Here is a 27,961-nt window from a genome sequence, read left to right as displayed (position 1 = left end):
AATTTCCAAAGAAAGATCCTTTTAAGAAGCTTTACCCAGATAAATGTAATTTTATAAAATCAGATGACATTGCAAGAAAGCGTACCCACACATCGCCGCCAGCAATATAAATCACATTGATCACAGCTAAAAATAAAGGCAATGGGGAAGATTTATCAAACATGGTAGTAACCAATCAGATTCCACTTTTCATTCCTCACAGACTCTTTGGAAAATGAAAGGTGGAATCTGATTGGTTGCTAGGGGCAACCAGTACCAGTTTGATTAATCACCCCCAATAATTCAATTTATTGCTTCTGTTTTGTAAAGATGCAGCCTGCAGGGTAAAGCATGGAGGGTATCAAGCTGGTTGCAAAAGCAAAGCATGAGGATGAACCAGTGAAGCAGCATTACCATATAAATATATATATATATATATATATATATATATATATAGCGTGTTTTAGATCATAGACACATTGCAGTATTATTTGTTTCTTTCTTTTCATCAAATCCCAATGGAAATCGAAAAAGCAAATGTAAATGTTAAGGTCAATCCAAGCAGCCCCACATCTTCACGAGTGACCTGAAAAGAAACATACGATCTCCGATTATATAGTGATGAGAATATTATCAATGAACACCCCCTAAATATGAAAGAGGCAAGAAATCTCTTCTTATGGTGTGTGTGTGTGTGCGTGTGCGTGTGTGTGTGCGGTGTGTGTGTGTGTGTGTTTGCGTGTGTGTGTGTGTGTGTGTGCGGTGTGTGTGTGTGTGTGTGTGTGCGTGTGTGTGTGCGGTGTGTGTGTGTGTGTGGGGGGGGGGGGGGGGGTGTTAGATTCTTAACCCTGCTGTGGAACCATGAAAAAAAAACACTGCTTTGGTACCATGGGGTCTGTATGACCCCAGGCTCAAAATCCTCATATGTCATTAAAGTGAACATGCTGGCTGTTCAGAATAATCACGTTTTTTATTCTGTCCTCATTTCAGAACACAGTTATGAAAACGAATGTAACTTTCAAGTGATTTATTTGTCATCATCAAACACAAACTGAAATACCGAAATGCTTTACTAATAACTTATTGTTTAGTGTCATGGGGTCTTAAAGGGGTTATCCAGCGCTACTAAAACATGGCCACTTTCTTCCAGAGACAGCATCACTCTTGTCTCCAGCTTGGGTGGGGTTTTGCTGCTCAATTCCATTGAAGTGAATGGAGCTTAAAGGGGTTATCCAGCGCTACAAAAACATGGCCACTTTTCCCCCTCTCTTGTCTCCAGTTCAGGTGCAGTTTGCAATTAGGCTCCATTTACTTCAATGGAACTGAGTTTCAAAACCCCACCCAAACTGGAGACAACAGTAGGGGGAAAGTGGCCATGTTTTTGTAGCGCTGGATAACGCCTTTAATTGCAAACCGCACCTGAACTGGAGACAAGAGTTGTGTTGTCTCTGAAAGAAAGTGGCCATGTTTTTGGAGCACTGGATAACCCCTTTAAGCCTGACAATCCCAGCCCACTCCCCTCCCCTCCACTCCACAGCCCTGTGGACTAATGGGAATAACTCTTCAGTTTATCACTCTTTACCAGGAGTTTTTAATAAACAATAAGAACTGGAGAACCACAGGCTGCAAGAGCAACGACTACTATGTAACTACAAAGCTTGGACATTATAATCCAGGACTGAAAACCTAAATCTCCATGAGCGTCTTACCAGTTTTGCCCAGTAAATGTCGGCATCGCTGCAGAGAGTGTTCACGCTCACTCCCACATCTGTAGGGTCTGCTCTCCGCTCCGGTATAATGCTGTATGTGAACTGGGTGTTACTGGATGCGTTCTGAGAAAATAATAGAAGAGTTAATATATATATAAACAGGACCAGGATGTGACTGTGGCAGGGACAGATTAACTTTACCATAGGCCCCGGGCTGTTCACCAAGCCTGGACCCCAAACCCCACTGTAACGATGGCAGCACTAGCATGGTGTTCATAGTACGGGATAGATAATGTCATGATACCCTGATTTGTGTAAAATTGCGGTAAAAAAGCAGTATTTTTTTTGCAAATGATGGCAGAACTGTAGCCAGGAGACAGTACACCACTGAAAGTCTTTTACCGCCCTAAAAGGACCTATTATAATCCACTACTGGACTGTGGCCCCTGCCCCCCTATAGTCACAGCATTGCTGACACTTACTTGGGTCCTGGCATTGTCCATCTGTCTGAGTATATCCTGTATAGATGGAGTCTGGGATCTGTCCAACTTGAGCACATAACACACCTTGCTGTTCATCTTCCTGATCCCAATGAGGTTCTGTGTGGGAACAAAATAGAAATGTGAGTGCAGTCTATCTATCTATCTTCTATCTATCATTTATCTATCCTAATTATCTATCTATCTATCTATCTATCTATCTATCTATCTATCTATCTCCTATCTATCTATCTATCTATCTATCTATCTATCTATCTATCTATCTATTCTATCTATCTATCTCCTATCTATCTATCTATCTATCTATCTATCTATCTATCTATCTATCTATCTATCTATCTTTCTATCTATCTATCTATCCAGGCTCAGACTGGTCTACAGGGGAACAGGGGAATCCCCCGGTGGGCCCTACCCCTTGGTGGGCCCCTGGCAGGAGGTGGCCCTCCCTGTCTTACTCTTTCTACCAGAGAATAAAAACTAATTTCTATGCTATAGAAGCACAGACAAATATATGTAAGGTACCATGTGTCTTCTTGACCTAACAGCATCTAACAGTGTCAGCAGTTTGGAACGCGAATTACAGCTGACAGAAGTCTCGTAACAAATGATAGTCAGGCAGTAGAGTGTGGGAAGATAATAAAGAAACTATACTCACCAGTCCCTGTGCCCCTGGAACGCGCTCTCTCCCACAGCTGCTGGAAGTTTTTCAGTCATTTTTGAACAGATTCTGTGTATGTCACGGCCCCAGCTCAATGTCACATACTCACCTGATGGATTGCCTGCTCAGCCAGTCAATAACTGCAGCGGTGTCCATCCCCAGTCAGTGATTGGCTGAGCGGGCACATTAAGGAAGACCTTCGGGGACACAGGGATGGGTAAATATACTTTCTTTATTATGTTCCTGCACCCCCCTGCCTACCTGAGATTTGTTAGTTTCATGGGACTTCTCCTTTCAAGAAACTTAAGTGGCACGTTACGCTGTTCGCATAGACTGACTAACAATTTACTAGTAGTGAGCCAGCATCGCTGGTCACATACACAGCTCTGTGCAAAGTCACTATAGTAATGTGAAAGGTTTGGTGCTTATTATATCTGGTGTAAGGTATGGTGGGCCCCAGGTAGCAAATTCCCAGGTGGGCCCAAGGTGGTGCCCCTAAAATCCATAGGATATGGGATGTCAAGCTAAGAAAAAAATCTTTCAAATCAACTGGTGTCACAAAGTTATATAGATTTTTTATTTATTTCTACTAAAAACCCCTTAAGCCTTCCAGTACTTATCAGCTGCTGTATGTCCTGCAGGTAGAGGTGTATTCTTTCCAGTCTGACACATTGCTCTCTGCCTCCACCTTTGTCCATGCCAGGAACTTACTTTGGACAGTTACTTACTTTGGCAGCAGATATAAATGTGTCAGACTGGAAAGAATAACCACTTCCTGCTGAACATACAGCAGCTAATAAGTACTGGAAGACTGGAGATTTTTTTGATAGAAATAAAGTACAAATTTCTGGCACCAGTTTATTTGAAATATTTTTTTTTGCTGGAGTACCCCTTTAATACTGTGGACAATTTTACTTTTAAACAACTTGACAGCCCCTTTTGTACAGTCAGTGCAGTTTCTCCATTGAATCGGGTGATCACCGATTTCCTATGACAGCCTGGGATATGTAGTAATACTCTTTGGCTGCCCTTTCCACATACAACAAAATCAGATTGTCAGCTGTCTCATTCACGTTAACAAATCCGCCGTATATAACCGTATACCAGTGGTTTTCTAAACTGTGTATGGAAATGTCTGTGAACCACAAGTGTCCCTCCAAAAAGTTGGAAGGTATAGAGGAAGGGCTGACTGCAAAGCATTATGGGGAAGCTTGATGTCATGTGTTTTCAGTCGTCATCATCATCATCATCATCATCATCATAAGATTCTACAGCAATGACAAAACACAATCTGATTCGCCTATAGCAACCAATCACAGATCACCTTTCATATATTAACAAGCTCTTATAAAATTAAAGCTGAGCTTTGATTGGTTGCTATGGGCAGATTAGACCGTCTAAATTGTGCATGGCAACCAATCACAGTTCAGCTGTAATTTGAGAAACGAAAGCTGAGCTGTGATTGGTTGCTATGGGCCACATCAAACCATCTTATTTAGTGTTCTTAGTGTGGCCTAACCATAAGCTGTTTGCTTGGTCACAAGTGTGTTTAGTGACCTCTGCAGTAAAGCGCATTGCCAGTCATTAATGGGTTAATGCTTCAGATGTGTTTACCTGCAGTAACCATGGCAACCATGCACTGTGATGTCATATGTGTGATGTCATAAAGAAGGTTCCATAAAGCAATGCACCGCGCCCTGATCAGTGCCATCTTGGATGCGCCAGAGGACCTTGAGTTTGACTAATTTACTGCCCCCTACCCTTGATGAAATTTGGAGGTTCTAGCAGGGGACCTGGATCTGTGAAGGAGAAGAGATACAGCCGCCTAGCCATCAATAAGGTGACAGATATTGCAGCCTCATGTCTCTCACATCCAGTTTATTATATTTATAGTATGGTATTACCCTCTAAGCCCAGGGGAGGGGCAGCTCTCCAGCCATGGCTCCCTCGAGGTTTCCCCCACAGGGGGTTTTTCCTCGCCTGAGTGCTGGAGGGTGACTCTTCGTGAGTCGGGGGTCTGCCATTTTCAGTGTCATGTAATTTTAAATAAAATTGGGCCCCTTTGACACCTGATTACAATCTGTTGTGTCTTTATTTTGCGTTCTTTGGTTTAACTTGGGGGAGTTGGGGATCCATCACATATTGCAGAGTCATAAAGCTGGACATCTGCCTGCTACACAGATCTATCACCTGCACAAATGCCCAAAAGTAGTATAGAGAAGTCAATTAGCTTGACAGTGGAAACTTAAACTAGACAGTGTAAAAATGCACCATATTAAGGTCTCGTTCACACGACGTTTTTATTCTTTTTGCTCCATGACCTCCATACCTTCCCATATAGTTATGATGGAGGCCACTTTATACCATCTGTTCTACATAGACTCCCAAAATTCATACTGAAATACCTCCCACCCTTTTCCTATTTTATAAATAGAAATAAATAAACATATTTGGTATCGCCGCTTGCATATTCTCCCGAACTATCAAACAATCACATTCTTGATCATGCACAGTAAACAGCGTAAGTGCAAAAAAATACGAGGGCATGGGTACAGGTAAGTATACTTTCGTTATTATGTTCCTGCGTGCCTGAGATTTGTCAGTTTAAAGGGGAACTCCGGATAAGAAAAACTTGTTTTCTATTAAAAATACATTAAAAGGTAAATATATGTGTCTATACAATGTATTACCGTATCTGTATGGTTCTGCCCCACTGGTAGCTGGTAGAAATCCAGGAAGTGAAAAAAAATGGCCCCTGTGCAAATCCACATTGTCTCCTGCTCCTTCTGCTATCCTCCCTTAGGAGACAAATCTTCCATGCCTCTGTCTCACATTGTGTGTGTCTGTTGAGATCAGGCTGATGATGCAGACAGGGGGCAGGGCGTGATGTCACAGGAGGCTTGGCTGGATCCCCCAATCCCCTGAGTGATTCACCATCTCTGACCGGCCAGAAGCAGGTGTTGCACTGATTTCTCTAATTGTGCAGAAGTGTGCAGTGAAATTAGGGCTGTGTTCACACATGTTGGAGTCTCATTACAGTACTGCAGCGTATTCACAACAATGATGCAATAACACAAGTAAATGATTCTAAATGGCAGAGAGGATCAGAGCCTTATTGTGGGGCTCAACTTCAAAGATAAAAGATGCTTGATCATAATTTGTGCGTGGAAATGAAAAGAAAAAAAAATTCAAAAATATCTTTACTTTATTCCAATATCAGCGTTACAGGTAGAGAATACAGTGTGCTGTGTGGTGTTACAGGTAGAGAATACAGTGTGCTGTGTGGTGTTACAGGTAGAGAATACAGTGTGCTGTGTGGTTTTACAGGTAGAGAATACAGTGTGCTGTGTGGTGTTACAGGTAGAGAATACAGTGTGCTGTGTGGTGTTACAGGTAGAGAATACAGTGTGCTGTGTGGTGTTACATGTAGAGAATACAGCGTGCTGTGTGGTGTTACAGGTAGAGAATACAGCGTGCTGTGTGGTGTTACAGGTAGAGAATACAGTGTGCTGTGTGGTGTTACAGGTAGAGAATACAGCGTCCTGTGAGGTGTTACAGGTAGAGAATACAGTGCTGTGTGGTGTTACAGGTAGAGAATACAGCGTGCTGTGTGATGTTACAGGTAGAGAATACAGCGTGCTGTGTGGTGTTACAGGTAGAGAATACAGCGTGCTGTGTGGTGTTATATGTAGAGAATACAGCGTGCTGTGTGGTGTTACAGGTAGAGAATACAGGGTGCTGTGTGGTGTTACAGGTAGAGAATACAGTGTGCTGTGTGGTGTTACAGGTAGAGAATACAGTGTGCTGTGTGGTGTTACAGGTAGAGAATACAGCGTGCTGTGTGGTGTTACAGGTAGAGAATACAGTGCTGTGTGGTGTTACAGGTAGAGCATACAGCGTGCTGTGTGGTGTTACAGGTAGAGAATACAGCGTGCTGTGTGGTGTTACAGGTAGAGAATACAGTGCTGTGTGGTGTTACAGGTAGAGAATACAGTGTGCTGTGTGGTGTTACAGGTAGAGAATACAGCGTGCTGTGTGGTGTTACAGGTAGAGAATACAGCGTGCTGTGTGGTGTTACAGGTAGAGAATACAGTGTGCTGTGTGGGGTTACAGGTAGAGAATACAGCGTCCTGTGTGGTGTTACAGGTAGAGAATACAGTGTGCTGTGTGGTGTTACAGGTAGAGGATACAGTGTGCTGTGAGGTGTTACAGGTAGAGAATACAGCGCTGTGTGGTGTTACAGGTAGAGAATACAGTGCTGTGTGGTGTTACAGGTAGAGAATACAGAGTGCTGTGTGGTGTTACAGGTAGAGAATACAGTGTGCTGTGTGGTGTTACAGGTAGAGAATACAGCGTGCTGTGTGGTGTTACAGGTAGAGAATACAGCGTGCTGTGTGGTGTTACAAGTAGAGAATACAGTGTGCTGTGTGGTGTTACAGGTAGAGAATACAGCGTGCTGTGTGGTGTTACAGGTAGAGAATACAGCGTGCTGTGTGGTGTTACAGGTAGAGAATACACAATACAAAATACAGGTAGAAACACAAAACAGAACAAAACCTCCAAAACAAATGGATTTTTGGTAGTTTTAAAAATGGAATAGATAGGTAAGTAATGCTATATGCTTCTGCAGAAGTTTCATTTTTTTTAACCTCTACCCGGAGGTCCCCTTTAATGGGACTTCTCCTTTCAATATACTTATGTGGCATCCTATACTGTTTGCATAGAGTGGCTGACAAGCTACCAGCAGTGAGCCAGCATTGCTGGTCACATACACAGCGCTGTGCAAAGGTTTGGTTATAACTGGTATATGTAGGGTCAGCCCCTAGAAATAAATTCCCTGGTGGGCCCAAGGTACCCCAGTCCGACACTCTATCTATCTATCTATCTATCTATCTATCTATCTATCTATCTATCTCCTATCTATCTATCTATCTATCTATCTATCTATCTATCTATCTATCTCCTATCTATCTATCTATCTATCTATCTCCTATCTATCTATCTCCTATCTATCTATCTATCTCCTATCTATCTATCTATCTATCTATCTATCTCCTATCTATCTATCTATCTACCTATCTATCTATCTATCTATCTATCTATCTATCTATCATCTATCTTCTATCTATCATCTATCTATCTATCTATCTATCTATCTATCTATCTCCTATCTATCTATCTATCTATCTATCTATCTATCTATCTCCTATCTATCTATCTATCTATCTACCTACTATTATCTATCTCCTATCTATCTCCTATCTATCTATCTATCTATCTATCTATCTATCTATCTATCTATCTATCTATCTATCTCCTATCTATCTATCTCCTATCTATCTATCTATCTATCTCCTATCTATCTATCTATCTATCTATCTATCTATCTCCTATCTATCTATCTATCTATCTATCTATCTATCTATCTATCTATCTATCTCAATAGACTGCTCCGTTATACAGTGATCTAGCCTTGTTTACATAGGACTGCTTAGCCCTTCAGTTATATTCTATATACTGACATCCACATCTCACCCTCCTGTAATCATACAATGCGGTGGCAGAATTATTCTTGCCGCTGACAGAAACGGTGGCCATGTTTTCACGCTCATTGGTAGAAATTGTCTGCTGAGGTTTCGTCTTGTCTCTGGCACTTAGGATCAGCGTCACCATCTGCAGGAATAAAGGACGTCTATCAGTCATAGACTATAATAATGGATGAAAAAGTAATAATTATCTGTGCTCAGATTTCCTGCCGCCCCCCGTATCACTGGTAACACTCACCTTCTCCTCATGCTTCTGCGTCATGTAAACTCCAATTAAAGTGGCAGCTGCAATGATCCCAATCAGCAGCACCACAAGTCCAATACCCATAATCCACCACTTCCTGGACAATGGACCCTGACCCTTATATATCTGTGAGAAGAGGAGAATACACCGGCACAAATCATAAGAGTTAGTGGATGTGTGAGATATTATAGTACTAGGCCTCAGGTCCCTTTCATACATCAGATCCATAATTGCAGACAACACTGATTTCTATGGACCCTTTTACACATACATAGTTGCCCCGAATCATCGAGTGAAAATCTTTTTCTTTCAGATCAGCTGGTTTCAGAAAGTTATCTAGATTTGTATTTTACTTCTATTTAAAAATCTCAAGACTTCCAGTACTTATCAGCTGTTGTATGTCCTGCAGGAAGTGGTATATTTTTTCAGTATGACACAGTGCTCTCTGCTGCCACCTCTGTCCATGTCAGGAACTGTCCAGAGCAACAAATCCCCATAGAAAACCTCTCCTATTCTGGACAGTTCCTGACATGGACAGAGGTGGCAGCAGAGAGCACTGTGTCAGACTGGAAAGAAGACACCACTTCCTGCAGGACATACAGCAGCTGATAATTATGGGAAGACTTGACATTTTTAAATAGAAGGAAATTACAAATCTATATAACTTTCTGAAACCAGTTGATTTGAAAGTACCACTTTAAATGGACCGTGATCCATCCATTGCAATCAATGGGTCTGTGCAAGTGTGTATGGTTATGTATCTGCACTTACGGACAGGATTACTGATGAAGTGAAAGGTCCTTAGTCTGGGTAGTGATATATATATATATATATATATATATATATATATATATATACTTCTTCTTACTTACAGGCAGCATTATATCAAGCTGTTCAGCTATTTTCTTCTCCATGGCAGTATGGACCCTGCAGACGTTCTGGGTTATCTGTAAGTGGTAATCTGCATTTGTTATTACAGGATCAGCTGTCACATATGATGGAGATGAGTGAATAACCGTCACTGCCTAAATGTGGCCACAAGGTGTAATAGATCTGGAGCAGTCACTTACCCAACAAGGTGCCCAGCAGATCGGTGTCCAGTCCTGGTGTCTGGTGGTTTAGTGTTGGTTAGTGGATACACCAAGTAGGAATGAGAGAATGCCGAGTGATCTTATGGCAGATACGGAAAATTATTATACACCAGATATTGGCCATGTCCCAATATGTTAGAAACCAAAAAAATAGGAAGTTTAGAAAGAAAAGGGAAGTTGTAAGCTGCCAAACTACAGACCATATACAGCCCATTATAAGAGGCTTATGGTTCTGTCGATATAGATGAAGGTAACAATATGAGTTATGGTTGGCCGGTCTGGAGGAGACGGTATGACACAACCACAGTTACACCAGGAAAATTACTCAGAATACAGAAGTTCCATCAATCTGGTACTTTTATTTATTTCTCAAGCTATAGGGTAATAAAGCGTACAGAACATGAAGGTTATACCTATATGTGTATATAAAAGCTACAGTATATTAGTGTATATCTTGTGGTTATATCAAAATCAGATTGAGTTGTTGTGTTGACTTTAATGGAGCAAACGTAGTTGCAGATGGACACAGGGCAGATTAAATTTGGCAGACAAAAACCTGTCAGGTCGGCGATCGCTTCCCCCTCGTTCCCCTGCTCGCTGCCTGTGCTATTACACGCCCAGATGGGGAAAAGCAGGAGGGGATCTCAGTATTGTGGTCTTTCTGCATGTTGAAGCCATCAGCTGACATTGTGCTTATTGTTGTCTTTTAGCATGTCCTATTACACTAAATGATTATCGGCCTGAACGTTCAGTTGTCGGCCAAGTAAGGCCGATAATCACTTTGTGTAAGAGAGCTTTAAAGAAGAAGTTCGGGCATTTTTAAAATCTGACAGCTGGCGGGGGGGGGGGGGGGATTTGATTAGGAGTAGGAACTTACCTTTCCCCATGCCCGCGGTGAGCGGCGGAAACAGCATCGGGATCCCTGCCAGGGTTGTGATAGCGTAATGAATTGGGGAAAATGCCCGGCTGATGGACTGGCCGCTCAACCAATCAGTGACTGGAGCGGTGTCCCGAGGCTGGAGTTCTCCTTTAAGCTTTGGAGCTCTTCAAAATAAACATATGAATGTGGGCAATAGAATCTAGTCACTGTTGGACTATGTTTGGCCCACAGGGGCCCTGCTGCCTATCTCATTATACCTTTTTGCCTGTATATTGATAAGATACAGCCTGAACCTATTTTCAACCTATTTCATCCTCCTTACAAGCAGATTTTTAAAGTCTTGCACAGTAATAGTTTTTTCGTGAATAGGCATAGGAGAAATTGTCCGGAGTTCCTTTGATACCGTGCTGAAATCTTCTGTAACCCGCATTACCATATTGTGAAAATTACTTACTAAGTTTATATGTCATCTATGGTCCGACTACAACATAATGGTGGGGCCGTCATGGCAGTCAGGGCTGTCGGGAAGGCCTTTCATCCTTATGGCATCATGAAGGCAGGTAACGTTATACGTACAATATAGAGTGCCACGTGTCAGGTGTCAGCAGTTTCACCACCCAGGAACTAAGGAGGGGCAGTAAAAAAATATAGATCCAAATGACCCATTTGTGGTAATTCTGATGATGCAATTGTACCTTGATGTGATTGTCCTAGTATGGAGAGTTAGGCCCAGTTTGGCCCCATTCACACTATGGAATTGGTGCCGACATGTCATGCGGAAAGTCGACTTGGTGCTGAATCCTGCCTTCTATGTGTTTGAATAAGAGGGCTCACCTGCCTCCACTGTACGTGCCTCTCCACTCAAAGAATCGACATGAGGCGCGGAGAGCAAAGGCGGGCAAGCCATCCCATTCAAACAGATAGAAGGAAGGATTCAGCACTGAGTCGACACAGGGGGTTTCCGCATGAAATCTCGTCGCCGATTCCATAGTGTGAACGGGGCCTTACATTATCGGAGCTTCCCTTCCGGGAGTGGGCTACGTACAATGGGATAAACTGAAGCCCTCCAATCTATGTGTTGGTGGTTCGTCCATTGTATACCTCTGACCCAGGTCAATTTATCGGACATAAATATCACAGCTGATTGTTCCTGGTTAGGTTCATAAACACATTTTCTAGCTCCAAGTATTTTGATATCTTATCTTATTATAGTGTTGACTTAGCAGAGAGTGTTTGCTTTATGGTTTTGCAATGTTTTTACGAAGAGTAAATGGCGCTCAGGAAACTTCCTGATCCTCCGAGCCGCAAAAAAAATTCCACTCACAAATCCAAATTGGTCATTCGACATTATTCTTTTTTTTTCTGTACTGGGACCCAAAACGGTTGAGTTATTTAAAGACATATGCATTGAAAATATGTTTTGTTGTTTACTGTTGATTATTGGGGGCACTAAAACTATACACCCCGAATAATGACCCTGTTCCTATACTTTTCACTTCCTTCACTTTCACCATCAATGTGTCCAGTAACCAGCTCAGATGGTTCTTAGCCTATTATCCCACATAACTCTCACTGCCCAGGTTCCTTGGAGACGTCTGATCACTGTGTGTATTAATATAGTCCCATAGAATAATGGTCCTTTAACTGTTGGAAAAATGTAATACCACACACAACCTGAAAACAGGTGTAGCATCTGTGCATAGAGTTGGGCTGGTGCACGTCCAAAGAACGGCGCTGAGCATGGTGCATTCACTTTAAGGAATGCAGTTTTTACTAGTGAGGATTTATGGGAGTTTCTAATGTTATGCCCCTCAAAGCCACTGCACATCTGAACTAATCCCTAAAATTGGGATTTTTTAAGTCTTGCTGGCAGAATGAAGTAGACATGAGATACATGTTATTTATTGACTTGTGTGGTGCCAATATCTGTGAAATAGTGAAATTCTAATTTTGAAAATGTTAAAAAAACCCACAATAGAGTTATAGGGGGAAAATATCAAAAGAAAAAGTTGCATTTTTCCGGCTTAAAATGGCCGTTTTGAGAATAAATATTTGCATCTGGCCATTTTGCGACAGCTTCGCCAGGGGGGCGTGGAGGGGGCGGAACGGGGGGTGCGGACTCTGGGTCAGCTTTATTTATCATTTTTCTTGCCGAAAAATGATAAGGAAACCTACGCCAGCTCTGAGCTGGCATAGGTCTCCTGCCGCACACACTGGTGCGCACGGGATTTATGTAGAGGCGGTGCGCCTCTACATAAATCTCCATACTGAACTCCGCGCAGAAAACGCTGGACTTAATAAATGTCCCCCATAGTCTAGTTGTTGTAGATTGTGTTGTTGTCTCCATTTTGGGGCACTATGATAGGTAACCATTTTGTCCGCACATAGACTAGCATATACTGGGTTGGTGGGATGTATGGTAATGGGTTTTCAAAGGCCGCCAGGAATATTAACCCTGTGCTCTCCTCCTCCTCTTCTGTTACTTTCTGCATTCTCTACCAATTCTATTTGCTTGGTAAAGTAGGCCAACTAAATGGTAATCCAGCAGTGTGTACACGGGTCAGCGATGTTGCAAAACCCGGTGATGTTCTCCATCTCAGAACATTTTGCAACATCAGAAAATCCCAACAGCAGATCTAACTATGTCATGGTGTAGGCAGGTGGGGGTGACAGAGAGGATACTGGTGACCCCTCTATTGCCTATAGGAGCCCCCATCACCAGAGCCTGAGAGAACTGGTGGTTCTGAAGGAGAAAACTAAAAAGTTGCTTCTTCCTAGAGATGCGGCCATCTTTGAATTGGGTGACAAAAATGGGAAACTCCTATCTTATTTATCTTGTGATGAATGACTTGGCATTTCTATTCCTTCTATTCTAGATACACGCGGCGCTTCCTCCCTGGTGCCATGGCTGTAGCTTCACAGAGGCTTGTCTGAGCCAATCACTGGCCGCTCCACCGGGTGGAAGCAGAAGACCAGGAGCATGGAGAGCATGGACATCGCTAATAATATATATATATATATATATATACAGCCCATGCTAAATGATCATCAAGCCGTGCAATAGGCTCATTAAATGAGCGCCGATCTAACAGATTGGCACTTATTTACATTATTGATTGAGCCATCATTGGCCAGTGTAATAGGACCCTTACAATAAGAACGTTTGATAAATGTCCCTAAGAGCAATAACTTTTTTCCCATTGATACTTTACTGGTAATGTTCCTCCACTCCTTTCTTCCTTTCCCAGCTCCTTCTCTTCTTTTATTTCCTTATAAAATATTTTGGTGAATTTCATATCATGTATAGGGATCTAGCAATAAAAATGTTATAAGCGTCAGTCCACGTTCTTTCTAAAGGAAAACGCTACCTATATATACACCTGTTTTTCAGAGGATTCAGTACAGCCATGGAGAAGAAGACGCCGGAACAGCTCAATATGGTGCTGCCTGTAAGTAAGAAGAGACATATATAAGAATATAATCCTATACCATACAGTATGTAGGAGAGCAGTCATAATATAATGTACAGTATATAGAGGAATAGTAGTAATATCATATACAACAGATAGAATAGTAGTAATATCATATACAACAGATAGAATAGTAGTACCATCATATACAGTAAATAGAAGAATAGTAGTAATATGATATACAGCAGATAGAATAGTAGTAATATCATATACATTATATAGAATAGTACTAATATGATATACACTATATAGAATATTAGTAATATGATATACACTGGTGCCTTGGATTACGAGCATAATCCGTTTCAGGACCGCGCTTGTAATGCAAATCCACTCTTAAACCAAAGCAAATTTTCCCATAAGAAATCATAGAAATGCAGACAATCGGTTCCACACCCCCCAAAAAATGATTTATTATTCTGAATAACATGTAAAACAGATTAAACACACATTCAGAAACAGCAGAATATTTGATATTATAAGTTACTTTACATTTATGGAGAGGATGGGAAACACAAGGGCGGACAGAGACTGCAGGGAGCATGAAGGAATGAGCAGGACAGATGTGGGCACATACATGCAGCACTCTCTGTCCGGGGAGAGAGGGGTTACAGCTATGGAGAGATTACCTCCACAGTCCTGTCCCCTGATGTAAGCCCCAGCCTGAAGTGGATCTGCTGTGATTTGGAAGGTGAGGGAGACTTCCTGGGTCAGAGTACAGAGCTGTAGACCACCCTGTGCAGACCATGCCCCTCCCCCACTCCCCCTCCCACCCATTACAGGGAGCTCTTACACCAAAGCAATGCTCTTAAACCAAGTCACAATTTTGAAAAACTGTGAGTTCTTAAACCAAAACATAAACATATATAAAATAGTAGTAATATAATTTACAGTATATAGATTAGTAGTAATATAATATACAGTATATAGAATAGTAGTAATATGATATACAGTATATAGAATAGTAGTAATATAATATACAGTATATAGAATAGTCATAATATAATATACAGTATATAGAATAGTAGTATAGTAAAACCTCGGTATTCGAACAATTCGGTTTTCGAACTAAATTTCCCCCTAAAGTCTTGCTCGGTATCCGAACAAAACCAGGGGGATAACTGTCAGCTGAACTGATGTTCAGCTGACAGTTAGAGGTGTTCGGGAACAGTGAGAGGCAGGAGCGGGCGGCTATTTAAACTTGCCGCCGCGCTGCAGCTCCTCTCAGCTGCGGGGTACACCCTGTAAAGAAGCGGGGATTCCCCTCATTATAATGGGATTCCCCACTTCTTTACAAGGTGTCCCCCGCAGCTGAAAGGAGCAGGAGCGCGGCGGCAAGTTTAAATAGCCGCCCGCTCCTGCCTCTCACTGTTCCTGTGAACATGGAGCGTTCTTACGCTCTGTGGGCCGGGTGCTCTGCACCTGACCCACGGAGTGTAAGAACCAATTAATCAGTTTAACATTGTTCCCTATGGGAATTTACAGCTCGGTTCTCGAACTGCTCAGTTTTGGAACAGCCTTCCAGAACCAATTATGTTCGAGAACCGAGGTAACACTGTAATATGATATACAGTAAATAGAAGAATAGTAGTAATATGATATACAGTAAATAGAAGAATAGTAGTAATATGATATACAGTAAATAGAAGAATAGTAGTAACATGATGTACAGTAAATAGAAGAATAGTAGTAATATGATATACACACAGTGATTCACAGATTTCCTTTGATGAGTGTGCGTTAAGAGAAAGCTGTCACTAATAATTAGTGCAGAAAAATATTGCATACAGTGCCCAGATATGTAGTGCATACAGTGCTGAAATACTTTATATAGGGCCCAGATAAATGCTACATACAGTGCTCAGATAAATAGTTATATACAGTGCCCAGATACTTAGTGTATATAGTGATTAAACACATTGGGGGACATTTATGAAAGTCACGCGCGAGACGTACGCCAGGGCGAAGGCGCAGTTTCACCCCTTCTCCCTGGCGTATGCCTGCTGTATGCCCCCCCCCCCCCCCCCACCAAGGAAGCAGCAAGGTGGAGAAGAGCTAAATAATGATCCAAATCTACAGATGCTGGAAGCAGGTGTAGAGTTGGTATGTCGGGCACCTGGCCGGCCGGATTCACTTACGGACGTGTGCCTCTTAATAAATCCGGCCGTGGAAAAGGGTGCGGGGCCTAATTTAAGACCATTGTACGAGTATGCTGGTCTTCATAAATCCCCCCATAGTGAACACAAAAGTACCCAGTATTAGGTACTATGCATGTAGTATTAGGTGCTCTGCATGTAGTATTAGGTGCTCTGCATGTAGTATTAGGTGCTCTGCATGTAGTATTAGGTGTTCTGCATGTAGTATTAGGTACTCTGCATGTAGTATTAGGTGCTCTGCATGTAGTATTAGGTGCTCTGCATGTAGTATTAGGTGCTCTGCATGTAGTATTAGGTACTCTGCATGTAGTATTAGGTGCTCTGCATGTAGTATTAGGTGTTCTGCATGTAGTATTAGGTGTTCTGCATGTAGTATTAGGTGCTCTGCATGTAGTATTAGGTGTTCTGCATGTAGTATTAGGTACTCTGCATGTAGTATTTGGTGCTCTGCATGTAGTATTAGGTGCTCTGCATGTAGTATTAGGTGCTCTGCATGTAGTATTAGGTACTTTGCATATAGTATTAGGTGCTCTGCATGTAGTATTAGGTGTTCTGCATGTAGTATTAGGTGCTCTGCATGTAGTATTAGGTGCTCTGCATGTAGTATTTGGTGCTCTGCATGTAGTATTAGGTGCTCTGCATGTAGTATTAGGTGCTCTGCATGTAGTATTAGGTGTTCTGCATGTAGTATTAGGTGTTCTGCATGTAGTATTAGGTGCTCTGCATGTAGTATTTGGTGCTCTGCATGTAGTATTAGGTGCTCTGCATGTAGTATTAGGTGCTCTGCATGTAGTATTAGGTGTTCTGCATGTAGTATTAGGTGCTCTGCATGTAGTATTAGGTGCTCTGCATGTAGTATTTGGTGCTCTGCATGTAGTATTAGGTGCTCTGCATGTAGTATTAGGTGCTCTGCATGTAGTATTAGGTGTTCTGCATGTAGTATTAGGTGCTCTGCATGTAGTATTAGGTGCTCTGCATGTAGTATTTGGTGCTCTGCATGTAGTATTAGGTGCTAGGCCATGTTTCTGCTGAAGTTGGATCCATTCCATTGCATAACATAAAAAATCCAGTTTAATAACAATTGATTTCTGCTGGTGTATTCTTCTCTAACAGCTGTATAAGGGTCAAGGCCCATTGTCCAGGAAGTGGTGGATTATGGGTATTGGACTTGTGGTACTGCAGTATCCCAGAACACGCAAGGACTACTACTCCTATTATGGCCATTTCTCTTGCTGTGTCAATGCCTGTTCTGGTAAGTGTTTGCACTGCAGCTGCTGCTGGTTTTCCCCTAGTATTCTCTGGTAATGTGCATTCTCATGTGTATTCTCATGTATTCCTGTGTATTATTGCATTGTACAGTGGTATGCAAGGCTGTTGATCACGTGACCGTGCCAGTGCCCTGTAACCATGGTTCCTCCAATGGCCGACTAGCTCTGGCAGGAGCAACCATGTGACCTCCCACTTCCTCCTAACAAGTTGGTTTTCCCCCTGCTTCCAAGCAAGGAGGGTGTGTGTCGTCTCTCTCCTACCTCAGAGGAGTTGGACTTCTTCTTTGCAGCTCCCACTTCACCACTAGAAGTGTGGATCGAGTGCTCTGCTTTGTTCAAGTCTTCGGCTGTATCTGCCTGCTCAAGTGTCCGGAGTCTTCTCTCTCATCTGGGTGTCATTCCGTTATCTCTCCTCATCGCTACAAGGATTCACAGCAAGTATTCTTCTCCAGTAAACTACCCAGCAACGCTATTTCTCTCATACTCCTACTCCCATCATCCGGCACGTATTCTCACAGCCTATGCAGCACCACTCCTGCTTTATTTGCCAAAGCCTGCTATATACCCGGTTGCATCCGGACAGAACTGTTGCTACTAGTTACCTCATCTATAATAAAACCGCTGTTACTGAACCCTGGCATTGGTGTCCACTAACTGGTGCCCTGACTAGGTGCAGCAAAGAATCGCATGCCCATCATCACCCGCAGATTCCACAGACCGGCCCTACAGCTGTGCTGCCCTCAGGCCTATACCGTGACAAGTATAACCCCTGCAGCTGCCCCGGTCATTGCCCGCTCATAACACCAGTACTGCGGAAGTGGCACCCAGGGGCTAGGGCATCGCAGTACTGCTGATCGGGATCATTGTGGCTGCGACATTAATCGGCGTTTACATGACTCAGAAGCATGAGGAGAAGGTGAGTGTTACCAGTCATACAGGGGACGGCAGGAAATCTGAGCACAGACAATTATTACTTTATCCCCAGGACTTTTCTAGTCTGTGACTGATAGACGACTTTATTCCTGCAGATGGTGACGTTGATCCTAAATGACAGGGACGGGCGGAAGGTTCAGCAGACAATTTCCGCCAACAAGCAAGAAAACATTGCCGCTATTTTTGTGAATGGAAAAAATTATTCTGCTGCTGTACTGTACGATTACAGGACGGTGAGATGTAGACGTCAGAGCGTGTCTTCAGTGCATTAATAGCAAATTATATATGCTACTAAAGAAACATGCTACTATTATAACCCATGCTACTACTACATAATACCGCCACACCGTGATCACTACCGACAGCCAGTATAGACCCTACAGGAGATTACAGTGCAGTTACATCCAGTGACGTCATTCACTTCATTTTTTCCCCTCTATTCGGCACAGATGATTTCATCCAGCCATTAAAATCATCTCTCTAGAGCAGTCATGTCAAACTCTGGCCCACGGGCCAAATCTGGCCCGTGGTGCCATTATTTTTGGGCTGGCTACTATATAAGAGACTAGGGATCGTCCGAACCCTCTGAGGTTCGGGTTCGTATGAACCCGAACGCTCAGCATCAGAGTCCCGCTGTCTGCCCGCTCTGTGGAGCGGGTGGATACAGCGGGAGGACCGCCTGGAAAACTGGGATACAGCCTATGGCTATGGCACAGAGCGGGCAGACAGCGGGAATCATTACCGAGAGTTTGGGTTCGTCCATGCCTATAAGAGACTATTGGGGAGGACTGGCTACTATATAAGAGACTATGGGGGAAGGCTGGCTACTATATGATACTATTAGGGAGGACTGGCTACTATATGGGACACTTGAGGGGCTGGCTACTATTTGGGTACTATTGGGAGGGCTGGCTAATATGTGGGGCAATTTTGGTTGAGTTGGCTACTACATGGGGCAATATTGGGGGGGTTGCCTATTACATGGGTTTTGGTTTAATCATATCATAGCAATTTATCATGTCATTTATCATAGTGCACAGTGCTGGGAGACTCACACCACGACAGTGTAAGGAACACCGCACGCTACAACAGGTCCGTAGTAGGCAATCACTCCTCCTGGGAGCCAGGTAATCCTTGTAGCCAATTTCCCCTGTAGGTAGTCATCCTAGTCAACAATTCCCCCTGTAGGTAGTTATCCCAGTTGCCAGGTTCCCTCTGTAGGGGGCACTCCTAGTATCCAAGCCCTCACCCTCTAGGAATCCACCCTATATATACTGTGCTTGCATATAAATCTTACACTTATATCCTTTTCCCAAACAGAAGATCAGAATGATAAGCAGCAACGTGTGTTGTGTGCTGAGGATGGACAGGTCCCAGATTCCATCTATACAGGATATACTCACACTGATGGATAATGCCAAGACATTAATGTCATTAATGCTGCGACTATAGGGGGGCAGGGGCCGCAACCTAATATCTGCCCCAGGACTCAATGGTCTCATGTACCACAAGAAAAACAGAGACACCTTTCTATATACAGAGTAAAATGCCTCTAATCCGGCATCATTGGGGCCTAAGCTGGAGATAAGTTTCTATGTAAATAATGAGACCATGAGTGGGCGGCCATGAAGCTGATTTCACTTTCTAAGACTTCTCTGTATAACGCATACTATTTGCCCAGGACCCGTCAAGTGATGATCAGATCACCTATAGCGTTACACCGGAGCAGGCAGCTAACCCTATAGACGTGGGGATGAGCGTGAGCCTTCTCTGCAGCAATGCCAACATCTACTGGGCAAAGATGGTGAGACTATAATCTCCAGCTGATATAGTAATATTTGTAGTAATATCTGTGCTCTCAGCTTCTTCATTGCTGGTCAGCAGCTTATGATTGCTATCTCCAAGGTTGAGATGAATGCCACTTCAAAAAGTTCAACTTGGCAGAATCTGGTTTCGATACTGGCCCGGCCAGCTTTATACTTCAATCACATTCAATTACACATACATAAAACGCAAGCTGTCTAGTCTGTAAACATTAAAGGGAATCTGTCACTAGGTTTATGCCGCCTTTAATGAGGGCAGCATAAACTAGTGACAGAAATGCCGAACAGATCGGTGTATTACTTACATGATTTTGTTCAGCCGTTCTCCTAATATGCTGGAGAATAGGATTCTTACCACACCCCTCCCCCCGCCTTCCAGCTGCTGATTGACAGGTGACTGCCCAATAAACCTTACACCAGTAGTGTCATAAAATCATTGTTTTGTTTCCACCATTACCTCAGTCCTTCTCCCAGCTGCAGCATGTCTCTAGAGCGGCCATCTTGGTATCATGTTCTTCATCAGCTCCTGGATAAACTGCAGGCTCCCTCCTGCATGGTGCTGCTCAATCACAGGCCAATCATATACCAGTGAAAGTATAAGTCTTTTTGGGTGGTCATGGGCCCCCCAGGAGCTCAGGGCTCCGGGCTACCGCCCGAAACGCCCCTATTGTGATCCCCTACTGACTAGGTGTCACACTCCCCCTGTGCACAGCTGCAGTTCTATAGGAAGGTTTAGCCAGGTTATACTCTCACACTCAGCACTTTCTTCCTGGGGGACATATAGTGATGGGTTTTGGAAGGCCGCGGGGAAGTCTGGTGAAAATTTTATCCAGGAAGTGAAGCCTTGATGCAGTAGTACTGTAAGTGCAGGGAAAACAACACCTTATAAACATTTCCCGTAATAAGTGTATATTGGTGATTTGTATAACTTTTGGGGGGCAATACAATACTTTAATAAAAATTTTCGCCTGACTTCTCCTTTAACCCTGTGCTCTCCTCCTCTTCTGTTACTGTTTGCAGTCTTTGCCAATTCTTTTTGCTTGGTATAATAAGCCAACTAAATGGTAATAGCTTTAGCAGTGTGTACACAGATCAGGGATGTTGCACAACCCGCTGAATTCCTCCATCTCGGAACATTTCGAAACATCAGAAAATCCCAACAACAAATCTATCTAATGTTATAGGCAGGTGGGGGTGACTGAGAGGAGATTTACTGGTGACCCCTCCATTACCTATAGGAGCCCCCGTCACCAGGGCCTGACAGAACTGGTGGTTCTGAAGGAGAAAACTAAAAAATCGCTCCTTCCTGAAAATACGTCCATCTTTGAATTTGGTGACAAAAATAGGAAACTCCTAGCTTACTTATCTTGTGATGAATGACTTGTACTTGTAAGTACAAAAACACAAGGACACCAGGGCCCGGCAATAATGCAGTGGACACCAATGCTTGAACATAGAACCACAGGACACCATTGAATAGACATGTGGCTTCTGTACACAAGAGAATGACTGGATTTTAGTTATTGGACGCTAAGTTACTGGACGCCAAGGACTGGACACTGATCTGCAGAACACCTTGTGGGTAAAGGCCTCTTTGCACAGGTCGATGGGCTACAGCAAGCAAACACCGAACTCTGATCAGCACTGGTTTTCGATATTGCGGCCAGCACAAATGAAAACTGGATTGTTGGTGTGGCCCATGTAATGCATTATTGTTGGCCGCACATCCTGTACAGCTGACGGCCATGCATTGTATGGGCCACACAAAACATCAGACCAGCCAGTGAACAAGCTGGTTTACACCTTAAGCACACACTCTTCTCCTCCTCGTCTCCTTTCCCAGCTTCTTCTCTTCTTTTATTACCATATAAATGTTTTCAATTCACTTCATATCATATATATGGATCAAGCAATATTAGTTTTAAGATAAGGGTCAGTCCATGTTCCTTCTAAAGGAAAACACCAGATACAAATCTCTACCTATAAATACTTGTACTCCGGAGGAGCAGGGGTCCCGGAGCGGTGATCCAGCACTGGAGAGGCACAGGAAGAGGTCATATAGTTGGTTTTGTCCACCTGTGCTCTGCAGTTTTTCCTGAGGTCGGACTTCTCCTTTAAATGCACCTTTACGTGGTAATGTTCCTCCACTCCTTTCTTCCTTTCCCTGCTCCTTCTCTTCTTTTATTTTCTTCTAAAAATTTTCAGTGAATTTCATATCATGTATAGGGATCTAGCAATAAAAATGTTATGATAAGCGTCAGTCCACGTTCCTTCTAAAGGAAAACGCTACCTATATACACCTGTATTTCAGAGGATTCAGAACAGCCATGGAGAAGAAGACGCCGGCACAGCTCGATACGACGCTGCCTGTAAGTAAGAAGAGACATATATAAGAATATAATCCTATACCATACAGTATGTAGGAGAGCAGTCATAATATAATGTACAGTATATAGAGGAATAGTAGTAATATCATATACAACAGATAGAAAAAGTAGTAATATGATGCACAGTATATGGAATAGTAGTAATATGATATACAGTATATAGAAGAATAGTAGTAATATGATATACAGCAGATAAAATAGTAGTAATATAATATACAGCAGATAAAATAGTAGTAATATAATATACATAATATAGAATAGTAGTATAATATACAGAAGATAAAATAGTAGTAATATAATATACAGTATATAGAAGAATAGTAGTATAATATACAGCAGATAGAATAGTAGTAATATGAAGTACAGTATATAGAATAGTAGTAATATGATATACAGTATATAGAATAGTAGTAATATAATATACAGTATATAAAAGAATAGTAGTATAGTATACAACAGGTAGAATAGTAGTAATATGATGTACAGTATATAGAATAGTAGTAATATAATATACAGTATATAAAAGAATAGTAGTAATATGATATACAACAGGTAGAATAGTAGTAATATGATGTACAGTATATAGAATAGTAGTAATATGATATAGAACAGGTAGAATAGTAGTAATATAATATACAGTATATAGAATAGTAGTAATATGATATACAACAGGTAGAATAGTAGTAATATAATATACAGTATATAGAATAGTAGTAATATGATATACAACATGTAGAATAGTAGTAATATGATGGACAGTATATAGAATAGTAGTAATATAATATACAGTATATAGAAGAATAGTAGTATAATATACAGCAGATAGAATAGTAGTAATATGAAGTACAGTATATAGAAGAATAGTAGTATAATATGCAGCAGATAGAATAGTAGTAATATAATATACAGTATATAGAATATTAGTATTACTCACGTATGAAACACTGATCCCTGAACAGAACCGATTGCAGTATTTACAATTGCAACATTATTATGGCACCTCTGTTCAAAAATGTAATCTGTACAGGGAGCTTCCTCTTTTTAGGAACGGTGAGTGGCAAAGAGGCGCCTAGTCAGACTGTATCTCTCATATATAAACTTTTGACTGAGCCCATACCTGGTCAGAGGCTGGGTTTCCAGCCTGGTTGGGAAAGGGAATTAAAGGGGTATTTCACCTCTAAAAATTTCTTTCGAATCAACTGGTGTCAGAAAGTGCCAGAGATTTGTAAATAACTTTCTCCAGAAAAACCTCCAGTCTTCCAGTACTTATCAGCTGCTGTATGTCCTACAGGAAGAGGTGTATTCTTTTCGGTCGTAAGAGCAGGATTTGCTGCTGTTTTGGACAGTTCCTGGCATGGACAGAGGTGGCAGCAGAGAGCACTGCATCAGAACTGAAAGAATACAGCACTTCCTGCAGGGCATACAGCAGCTGTAGTACTGGAAGACAGGAGATGTTTTAATAAAAGTAAATTACAGATCTCTGGCACCAGTTGATTTAAAATAACTTTTTTTTTTTATTAACGACCCCTTTAAACCGGACATTTTCACCCTCAGAGTGGGAGAAAGCACTTTATCTCTGCCCTTAACCTCTGAAGGACGAGGCCAATTTTCATTTTTGCGTTTTCGTTTTTTCCTCCTTGTGTTTAAAAGGCCATAGCACTTGCATTTTTCTACCTAGAAACCCACATGACCCCTTATTTTTTGCGTCACTAATTGTACTTTGCAATGACAGGCTGAATTTTTGCATAAAGTACACTGCGAAAGCAGGAAAAAATTCAATGTGTGGTGAAATTGAACAAAAAAAACGCATTTCTTTTATTTGTTTTTACGCCATTCGCCCTGGGGTAAAACTGACTTGTTATGCATGTTCCTCAAGTCGTTATGATAACAACATGTATAACTTTTCTTTTATCTGATGGCCTGTAAAAAATTGAAACCATTGTTAACAAATATATGTTCCTTATAATCGCTCCATTCCCAGGCTTATAACGCTTTTATCCTTTGGTCTATGGGGCTGTGTCAGGTGTCATTTTTTGCGCCATGATGTGTTCTTTCTATCGGTACCTTGATTGCGCATATGCGACTTTTTGATCACTTTTTATTACATTTTTTCTGGATTTGATGCAACCAAAAATGCGCAACTTTGCACTTTGGAATTTTTTAGCGCTTACGCCGTTTACCGTGCAAGATCAGGAATGTGATTAATTAATAGTTCGGGCAATTACGGACGCGGCGATACCAAACATGTTTAGTTATTTATAACATGGGAAAAGGGGGGTGATTCAAACTTTTATCAGGGGAGGGGGCTTTTTACTAATAATAACACTTTTTTTTTTACACTTATACTAGAAGCCCCTTGGGGTTAGGGTAATTCCCCCTGGGGTTAGGGTTATTCCCCATGGGGTTAGGGTTATTCCCCCTGGGGTTAGGGTTATTCCCCTGGGGTTAGGGTTATTCCCCCTGGGGTTAAGGTTATTCCCCCTGGGGGACTTCTAGTATAAGTGCACTGATCTCTCATTGAGATCTTTGCTGTATACTTATACAGCAAAGATCAATGAGATCGGCACTAGTTTGCTTTCGCCAAACGAGTGCCGAGTCAGGATCAGCCGCATCTTGGCGGAGACCCCGGCCGGCTGAAGATACGGATATTGCTCCTCCGGGACAACGTCCCGGGGGGGGCGATCTCCGCCACTAGACACCAGGGAACGGCTGCAGAAGGTAATCGGATGCAGCTGTCAACTTTGACAGCTGCATCTGATTACCTGATTAGCGGGCACGTGGCACCCGGGATCGCGGCGGTTCAGAGTGGGGTCGAGCGGCCCCGCTCTGAACACCTCTTGTGGACATATGACGTACGGGTACGTCATGCGTCCTTAAGAGGTTAACCTTCTATAGCTAGATTTATAAGGTACTGTCTAGGTGTTACAGGGTCCCGGCATTGCTGCATTACGGTTTTAGAGCTGTGTTGGAGGTGTGGGCGAGATAGGACTACAATGACCCACATATGGTGGGAATGGTCTAAGCTGACAAATCATTTGATAGGACATTTGACATATTCCATGTGTAAGGTTGTTATTTGAGCAGAATTTAGTATTGTTGCTATTTGATGATGACCCCTCCCTGTTCTGTTTTCTGTATCATAAATGTCCCCCATAGTGAACAAAAAAGTGCCCAGTATTAGGTACTCTGCATGTAGTATTAGGTGCTCTGCGTGTAATATTAGGTACTCTGCATGTAGTATTAGGTACTCAGCGTGTAATATTAGGTACTCTTCATGTAATATTAGGTACTCTGCATGTAGTATTAGGTACTCTGCATGTAATATTAGGTACTCTGCATGTAGTATTAGGTACTCTTCATGTAATATTAGGTACTCTTCATGTAGTATTAGGTACTCTGCATGTAGTATAAGGTACTCTGCATGTAGTATTAGGTAATCTTCATGTAATATTAGGTACTCTGCATGTAGTATTAGGTACTCTGCATGTAGTATTAGGTACTCTGCATGTAGTATTAGGTACTCAGCGTGTAATATTAGGTACTCTGCATGTAGTATTAGGTACTCTGCATGTAGTATTAGGCACTCTGCGTGTAATATTAGGTACTCTGCATGTAGTATTAGGTACTCTGCGTGTAATATTAGGTACTCTGCGTGTAGTATTAGGTACTCTGCGTGTAATATTAGGTACTCTGCATGTAGTATTAGGTACTCTGCATGTAGTATTAGGTACTCTTCATGTAGTATTAGGTACTCTTCATGTAATATTAGGTACTCTGCATGTAGTATTAGGTACTCTTCATGTAATATTAGGTACTCTGAATGTAGTTTTAGGTACTCTTCATGTTGTATTAGGTACTCTTCATGTTGTATTAGGTACTCTTCATGTAATATTAGGTACTCTGCATATAGTATTAGGTACACTTCATATAGTATTAGGTGCTCTGCATGTAGTATTAGGTACTCTGCGTGTAGTATTAGGTACTCTGCGTGTAGTATTAGGTACTCTGCGTGTAGTATTAGGTACTCTGCGTGTAGTATTAGGTAGTATGCACAGAACTACTATGCAGACTAGGCCATGTTTCTACTCTAGTTGGATCCGTTCCATTGCATAACCCTCATATGTACTAAGAAAATCTCACAAATCATTGATATCTGCCCGTGTATTCTCCTCTTCTCACAGATGTATAAGGGTCAGGGCCCATTGTCCAGGAAGTGGTGCATTGTGGGTCTTGGACTTGTGGTGCTGCTGATCGGGATCATTGCGGCTGCGACATTAATCGGCGTTTACATGACGCAGAAGCATGAGGAGAAGGTGAGTGTTACCAGTCATACAGGGGGCGGCAGGAAATCTGAGCACAGACAATTATTACTTTATCCCCAGGACTTTTCTAGTCTGTGGCTGATAGACGCCTTTATTCCTGCAGATGGTGACGCTGATCCTAAATGACAGAAACGGTCAGAAGGTTCAGCAGACAATTTCTGTCAACGACCAAGAAAACATTGCCGCCATTTTTGTCAGCAGCAAAAATTATTCTGTCACCGCGTTGTATGATTACAGGAGGGTGAGATGCGGACGTCAAAACGTAAAGTTTTAAATGTATATGCTACTAAAGAAAAAATGCTGTACACATGAAGATATTACCCATGCTACTACTACATAATACCTAAATGATACGACCACAAGATGACCACTACCACCACAGACACTGTAGATCCTATAAGAGATTACAATGCAGTTACATCCAGTGACTCTCAGGTGACATCTTCACAGATTCCTTTATTCACTTTACCTTTTCAAGATGATTTATTACAGCCACGACTCATTTCTCCAGAACCCGCCAGATAAACATCTTAGGTTTCAACATCCTTCCACCTGCCTCCTTACCTTTACCCACATATAGTGCCCCATATTATAAAAATGCCCTCCTTGGTGTCCCTCCATCGGTGGTAGATAAGTCAGTCCAGTATATCAACAGTTCCCGCAGTAGGGTAATTTGCCACATTAAGTCGGTCCCCCCCCCCCTCCATGGTGATATCCCTAGTTGCTTGAGCCCCCTGTAGATAGTATCCATAGTAGGCAGATCCCCCCTGTAGGCAGTATTCACAGTCACCAGGTCCCCCCTGTAGTCAGTATTCACAGTCACCGCCCCCCCCCCCCTTATAGGTATTATGCCTAGTACCTAGCCCCCCAAGTAGGGAGCATCCTGAGAAGCCAGATCCCCTGTACTCTAGAAAATCCACCCTATATATACTGTGCTTGCATATACATCTTGCACTTATATCTTTTTTCCCACATAGAATCTTATTGGGATCAGA

At 42.3% G+C, this 27,961-nt stretch overlaps 2 protein-coding genes and 1 long non-coding RNA gene across 6 annotated transcripts; 1 reads left to right on the top strand and 2 right to left on the bottom strand.

The window, feature by feature from the left end:
• Nucleotides 1-16: 16 nt before the first annotated feature.
• Nucleotides 17-17,788, bottom strand: LOC138768958 (gastrokine-2-like). Its single transcript, XM_069947057.1, has 8 exons — nucleotides 17,763-17,788; nucleotides 13,988-14,054; nucleotides 9,509-9,583; nucleotides 8,631-8,762; nucleotides 8,382-8,519; nucleotides 2,171-2,287; nucleotides 1,689-1,811; nucleotides 17-565 (listed from the first exon to the last, which is right to left on the bottom strand). Exons 3-8 carry the CDS (start codon nucleotides 9,548-9,550, stop codon nucleotides 488-490), a joined length of 630 nt encoding a protein of 209 aa, XP_069803158.1. The 5' UTR covers nucleotides 9,551-9,583; nucleotides 13,988-14,054; nucleotides 17,763-17,788; the 3' UTR covers nucleotides 17-487.
• On the top strand, nucleotides 13,956-27,328 carry LOC138768957 (surfactant protein C-like). 4 transcript variants are annotated; one of them, XM_069947054.1, is made up of 5 exons: nucleotides 13,956-14,056; nucleotides 17,347-17,485; nucleotides 22,569-22,626; nucleotides 26,826-26,957; nucleotides 27,070-27,328. In XM_069947054.1, the coding sequence occupies exons 3-5, from the start codon at nucleotides 22,585-22,587 to the stop codon at nucleotides 27,238-27,240; spliced, it is 345 nt and encodes a 114-aa protein (XP_069803155.1). In that variant the 5' UTR covers nucleotides 13,956-14,056; nucleotides 17,347-17,485; nucleotides 22,569-22,584; the 3' UTR covers nucleotides 27,241-27,328. The 4 variants fall into 4 exon arrangements, with proteins under 4 accessions (XP_069803155.1, XP_069803156.1, XP_069803157.1 ...); XM_069947055.1 differs by lacking the exons at nucleotides 13,956-14,056; nucleotides 17,347-17,485 and adding an exon at nucleotides 21,124-21,835; XM_069947056.1 differs by lacking the exons at nucleotides 13,956-14,056; nucleotides 17,347-17,485 and adding an exon at nucleotides 21,124-21,839.
• LOC138768959 (uncharacterized) lies at nucleotides 22,090-23,843 on the bottom strand. Its single transcript, XR_011359188.1, has 2 exons — nucleotides 23,579-23,843; nucleotides 22,090-22,624 (listed from the first exon to the last, which is right to left on the bottom strand). It is a non-coding gene; the product is annotated as an uncharacterized lncRNA (long non-coding RNA).
• Nucleotides 27,329-27,961: the final 633 nt, after the last annotated feature.

This window comes from Dendropsophus ebraccatus, chromosome 12, assembly GCF_027789765.1.
Source record: "Dendropsophus ebraccatus isolate aDenEbr1 chromosome 12, aDenEbr1.pat, whole genome shotgun sequence".
NCBI lineage: Eukaryota > Metazoa > Chordata > Amphibia > Anura > Hylidae > Dendropsophus > Dendropsophus ebraccatus.
This window is presented reverse-complemented; position numbering and strand designations above follow the sequence as displayed.